We start from the raw sequence: 6532 nt of genomic DNA on the forward strand, positions 1-6532 counted from the left end.
TAACTTTGGATGTAATTATTATTTAGTGACTGGTGTGAATACCAGTACTAAAATTATGTTTGAGCATTGGCTGCAGAGGCCATCAGCTCTGAGTCGTCTGTGGGTGTCTGGATTATTTGTTATATTGTCATTTCGATAGTTTTAATGAATTTGCTTATTTTTTCGATGTTTGAGTGACTAGGAATGGCGAGGATGTCGCCATTGTCTAGTGAAACCCATATCATCCCACCCCTTACGTCACAGGAGCAAACTCTCGCAGCAATCCTGCTCCAAATACTTCTCCTCAGAGCTAGAATCGAATCCAACCCTGGGCCAGAAGTATTCTACTGCTGCGTCTGCCACAAACGGCTTCACCCGAACTCCACCTCGGTTAGGTGCAATAAGTGCAACGGGTGGAGCCACCTTAAGACCTGCTCGGGTCTTAAGTCACATAGGGAGTGGTCCACACGGTATGTGGCCACGTGTTGCTCCCGCCAGCAGGCGTCTGATGCCTCCACGGCTAACACACCCCCTGATAGGCCGGCACTACCAACCGCCACCACTACCAACGCCTACACGGTGAGGAGCCTATCGGAGCAACACAACTCCCCTTCAACCCCTCCCCTTCCTTCCAGCTCCAACCCCAGTGCGGGGACAAACCAGCAGCTCCTGGTCCCCCGCACAGTCTGTTCCGTGTGTCAGGCCGTAATACCTCGGAATCTGGTAACAGTCCAGTGCAATTCCTGCAATGGCTGGTGCCATTTTCGGAGATGTTCCGGCCTGCGCACCACCCGTGAGTGGACAACTGCCTACGTTGCCCCCTGCTGCAGAGCTCTGCACCCACTACCGCCCTCGGAGGCGCGGCCGCCCACCACCATCAGGCCGCAACAGCCACAGTGGATTGCGCAGCAGGCCCAACGCAGACAACACCACGCGTCCCTCACCCCCCGAATTACACTGACCTCACCGAGAAGCTTCAAGCTTCTCCAATTCAACTGCAATGGACTTACGAGTAAGGTCGACGAGATAGTCGACTTTATGAGCCGGCACAGTATTAAGATAGCTGCGGTCCAAGAAACAAAGCTGCACGCTAGGTCATCTCTGATCACCAGGGATGGCTATAACGTGCACAGACACGATCGCGAGCGAGACAATGGTGGTGGCCTAGCGTTTATAGTCCACCACACTGTGCAGTATCGTCAGAATCGACCGCAGGGACAGCACCTTAGAATGTCAAGGCATAGCTGTCCGGTCAGGCGATTCCGAGCTCGAAATTTTTAACATATATATACCCCCTGTCACCTGCTGCCCGGCAGGATATCACCCTGATATAGGTGCGCTCATCAGAGGTGAAAACCGATTGGTTGTAGGTGACTTTAATGCGCATCACGATCTTTGGCATTCAAGCCTGCCAAATGATCGTAGGGGACAGCAACTGGCAGAGCAGATAGACGACTCGACATTCAGCACAGTGAACGACGACGCCCCCACCAGGGTAGTGGGCAATTGTAGCAGCTCGCCTGACCTAACAATTGCTAGCGCGGGTCTGATAAATAGCATAACGTGGCGACCTATGCTATCGCTTGCATCAGACCACTTGCCCATTATCGTCTCGATCGAGAGACCTGCCGACTTCGTTTCCGCGAATCACCGGTCCTATTTTAACTTTAAAAAAGCTAATTGGGCCGGCTTCACGGAATTCACTGAGGACACCTTCGCCGCTCTTCCCATCCCCACTGATGTGCGCGTAGGCGAACGCGCATTCCGCAAGGTGCTCACAGCTGCTGCGGCTCGCTTCATTCCAGCTGGAAGTTATAAGGACATTCGTCCTCATTTCCCAGCCGAAGCAGCCAGTTTAGCAAACGAACGTGACCACCTACGCCAGGCCGATCCCGGGGATCCCCGCATGAGGGATTTCAATTTGGAGATCCGGCAACTGGTAAATCAACATAAGCGGACCAAATGGGTTGAGCACTTGAAGACCTGTAACCTCACCTCTAGGGTGAGTAAGCTCTGGTCCACCGTTAGGTCCCTGTCGAACCCGACGAAGCACAACGACAAGGTGGCTATCACCTTCAACGGTTGCACTTCGTCGGACCCGAAGAGATGCGCGAGCTATTTTAGCCGGCTTTTTATATTGCATCCTCCGGGCGACAGAACCAAGCGTCGTGCTACCAGAAGGCTGCACAAACTGACGAACAACAGTGCGCCACTTACTTTCTCCGGTGATGAGGTTCAGGAGCCATCAAAAATTCGAAATCATCGAAAGCCATTGGCCCTGACGGCTTAAACGCGCTGATGCTGAAGCATCTGGGACCCCTGGGAGTGCGATTTCTCACAAGGGTTTTCAATCTGTCCATGGCCACTCTCATCATCCCTGACAAGTGGAAAGCAGGGAGAGTGGTCCCACTACTGAAACCTGGGAAACCCGCCAACCAAGGGGAGTCTTATCGGCCGATAACTCTCCTTTCCCCAGTAGTGAAGACACTTGAAGCCCTCCTACTCCCACTCTACACGAAACACCTGGCCTCAGCCCCACATCAGCACGGTTTCCGACGAGTGCACAGCACCACCACTGCACTCACCGCCATAAACGCCCAGATAAATCGCGGGCTCAACCAAAACCGCCCCTGCGAGAGGACTGTCCTAGTAGCGTTGGACTTGAAAAAGGCTTTCGATACAGTCAGCCATTCCACGCTACTAGATGACATTTATCAGTCGACACTCCCGGCAGGGCTGAAGAGGTGGTCCGCGAACTACCTGAGCGGTCGGCACTCGTCAGTGATTTTTCGAGATCAAATGTCAAAGCAGAGGAAGATTAAGCAAGGCGTACCGCAGGGTGGTGTCCTTTCACCCTTGCTTTTTAACTTCTACATCTCGAAGCTCCCCCAACCACCAGCGGGAGTTTCCCTGATCTCATACGCTGACGATTGCACGATAATGGCGTCGGGCAATGACATCGATGGCCTGTGTTCCAAAGTGAACAACTACCTCACCGACCTTTCTCGCTTTTTCACTGCGAGGAATCTCCAACTTTCCCCCACCAAGTCCACGGCGACCCTTTTCACCACCTGGACAAAGGAGGTCAAGCTGTCCCTTAAGGTAAAAGTCGACGACACACCAATTCCGACGATAACCCCAAAATTTTGGGTGTAACCTGTGACAGCTTGCTCTCCTTCTCTGCGCATACAACCGCAATTGCCACTAAAGTCCAAAATCGCAACAAGGTCCTCAAATCGCTGGCCGGCAGCACTTGGGGCAAAGACAAAGAACTGTTGCTTTCGACATTTAAGGCAATTGGCCGGCCGGTTCTAAACTATGCTGCGCCTGTCTGGTCGCCTGGAACTAGTGATTCGCAGTGGACTAAGCTACAGACCTGTCAAAATACCGCCATTCGGACAGCGACCGGGTGCCTCCTGATGTCACCTATCCAACACCTTCACAACGAGGCACAAATGCTCCCAGTTGCGGAGCACAACAAATTGTTCAGCAAGCAGTTCCTGCTCGGATGTTACCGTAGGTCTCATCCCTGCAGACACCTGCTTGAGCCCGAGCCGCCTCCCAGGCACGTCAGGAGACACCTCTTTGACTACGCTGGCGATATCCAGGACAAGACTGACCGTAACCTACTGGACCGGACAGTATTTAGACAGTCTATAAACGACATTCACCGGGAGACCGTTACCACCTTCTTGAACTCCCGTCCTGTGAATGCCGTAAACGGAGTCCAACCACCACCTATTGCAGACGAAGAGCTCCAGCTTCCCCGTGAGACCCGTGTAACACTGGCACAACTACGTTCTGGATACTGTAGCAGGGTAAACTCCTACTTATCCAGAATCGACCCCGACATACCAAACACATGTCCGGCATGTGAAGGTACCCCGCACGACACTAACCACCTCTTCACATGCCCCCTCAAACCGACTCATCTAACCCCCCTCTCCCTCTGGACCCAACCCGTCGAAACAGCATGTTTCCTGGGCCTACCCTTAGATGAGCTAGACGAAGACGACCGATGATATGCCTACACTGACAGGGCTACCTATGCTGTTAACAACAACAACAACAGGATGTCGCTTATTTGTTCTGAGTTTAGTATTTCATTTCTTGCGTTGGCGTGATTTGGACATTTGTTGAGGTTGTACAGATAGGGTGATTTTCTTTTTTTAAGATATGTTCATGGGTCTGTTGTGTGGCCTAGGCGAAGGCGGGAGAAAATTCGGGTTTTAAATCCGTGTATATTTGTTGGGTAGAGTGGAGGGTTTCCATTCTTATTAATATTGGAATAGTGTTCGTGCTTGTAGTTTTTTAATGATTGCCGCTGTTTGTGTATTATGCATGTATTTATATGTCGGTTTATATCGAGTCTTTCTGTTTTTGGGCTGGTTATAATTGGGGCATTGCAAGCGAATTTCGCTGCATTATCGGTATATATATATAGATAGATACAAACATATATACATTTCTATCTCATCTAACGCTAGGCACAGGAAGCATGGTGTTTCGACAGATTGGGTCAAAAGGGAGAGTGATGTTAGGTGAGCGGATTTAAGGGGGCATGTGAATAGACAGATGCCGAACATATATTGAATAGATCGGGGTCGATTCGGGATAAGTAGGTGTTTATCCTGCTACAATATCCAGAACGTGATGGGACCAAAGTTTCGAGGGTTTCTCGAGGTAGCAAAATCTCTTCCTCTGGTGTTTGGACTTTGGTAGCGTCATTCGGAGGAAGGTGGTAAGGGTTTCCCGACTAATGCCGTTTAATGTCTGTCCCACTAGCTGTAGTTGTGTTTTGTACTGGATCTCGTCAGTGTAGTTGACGTTGCTTTCGACATGGTTGCATTAACATCTTTCTTCTAGCTAAGCTCGTGGTCCATGATAAAGGCAAGGTATTTAACTTCTCTGGCCATTTCAATAACGACTCGGTTAAAGGTGATTTCTCTCATTCCTGGTAAGGATATTTTTCTTTTGAAGGAATTGCTGGCTGTTTAGGCTGTCAGCACACCACCTCTTCATCAGGTATAAAGCTCTTTGCAATTGTGGATTGTTACATATACTGATTGGATTAACCAATTTTTCCAAGATTGTAGAGTTGTTTTCGGTAATTAGATTCTTAATGCAAAAAATATTTAGCATTTAGTTCCATTTAGGCAGAGAATTTAGTGTGGATAAATGCACATATAGTATTCAGCATAAACGGACTATTAACTGAGGAGTTAGATATTTACTTTTATTATACGACAAATATCACATTAAATATATTTTTGTTCTAAATAAGTTTATAATAAATCATAAAAAATAGAGATTTTGATACCCACAATAACGGTTCGCTATTATATGCGTATAAGTATGTTTGTATAATTCTACAACTGGTGTGTTTTTCCCCCGACTTATTTGCTCATATCAAAATAAGTAAAACACAGTAATGTGCAACTACAAAAAACAAAATACTCGGATGAATGAAAAGGTTGCAGTCTCCGCGTAATACGTAGTTCGCAACCACTATTTATTGGTAGTCTCCGACATTAATGGCGGTGTTGAATTCCCATCTAATTGATGCTGGTGTTGATTTACCAATCGTTGGCGTTCCAAATACATAGAAACCTTAATGTTTCGTACTTGATGATTGTGGATGAGTTTGAGTATAGCTATTACTCCAATTCCCACCGATATGGCAAAAGCCCCCCAAGCGCCGAACTGTTAAGATAAGAATGAAAGACGGACGGACCATTTAAAATAAAATTTTACATTAATGTAGGTTTACACTCACCTGTGCTGTGCCCATTTCAATGTAAAAACCAGATGTGTCTATTTGGTCTTGGTCGCCGTGTATTATATTTTGTCCAGCTGCAGTTTCACACGAGGGAAAACGTTCAGTCATACCATCACACCAAACGATAAATCCTAAAGTTATCATAACCGCCGATAGAATCGAAAATGCTAACATCCAAATTCCAAGCACAACGTCGATGAATAGGGAAAGGAACGAAGCTTCGTCTTTCATTCTTGAATAGCTATATTTATAAATGATCATTCATTTGTACCAAAACCCTTACGAAGTATCAAATAAATACATACCGATAAATTTGCACGGTCGAAATTAAGAAATGAAAAATTGCAGTCAAAACTGGGAAATGGCAAAAACCAGTCGAAGACCATTTCACTTCAAACATCCCATCCTCTTCACGCCACTTTCCCGTCGTGAAAAGTAAACAATGCCCACTTTAAGGAAATTATTTATTATGCATCGATCATTTTTTGCGTATTAAACATGTATGCACGGCAATTACCTAAATTCACGGATGCTCATTCCCAATGGGACCAGCATACACAACGACAATATAACCAATATTACATGCCCAGCAATTTGGCTCAGCAATAATATATTCGACAAAGCCATTTTTAACTAAGCCTCCTTTAATTTCACTTTGCAAGTTGTACGAAATTAATTGCAATATTGCAATACAGATATTAGAACAAAGCGAATTCAAGAAGTTACAAATAAACGTCAAACTACATTCACTGATAGAGAACTCTACAAAGTGAT

At 47.0% G+C, this 6532-nt stretch overlaps 1 protein-coding gene across 1 annotated transcript; it reads right to left on the reverse strand.

The window, feature by feature from the left end:
- Positions 1–5189: 5189 nt before the first annotated feature.
- Positions 5190–6532, reverse strand: LOC128860968 (transmembrane protein 179). The gene is made up of 4 exons (XM_054098795.1): positions 6276–6532; positions 6064–6207; positions 5756–5999; positions 5190–5682 (listed from the first exon to the last, which is right to left on the reverse strand). The coding sequence occupies exons 1-4, from the start codon at positions 6383–6385 to the stop codon at positions 5488–5490; spliced, it is 693 nt and encodes a 230-aa protein (XP_053954770.1). The 5' UTR covers positions 6386–6532; the 3' UTR covers positions 5190–5487.

The sequence above is a fragment of the Anastrepha ludens genome, chromosome 2, assembly GCF_028408465.1.
Source record: "Anastrepha ludens isolate Willacy chromosome 2, idAnaLude1.1, whole genome shotgun sequence".
Classification (NCBI taxonomy): domain Eukaryota; kingdom Metazoa; phylum Arthropoda; class Insecta; order Diptera; family Tephritidae; genus Anastrepha; species Anastrepha ludens.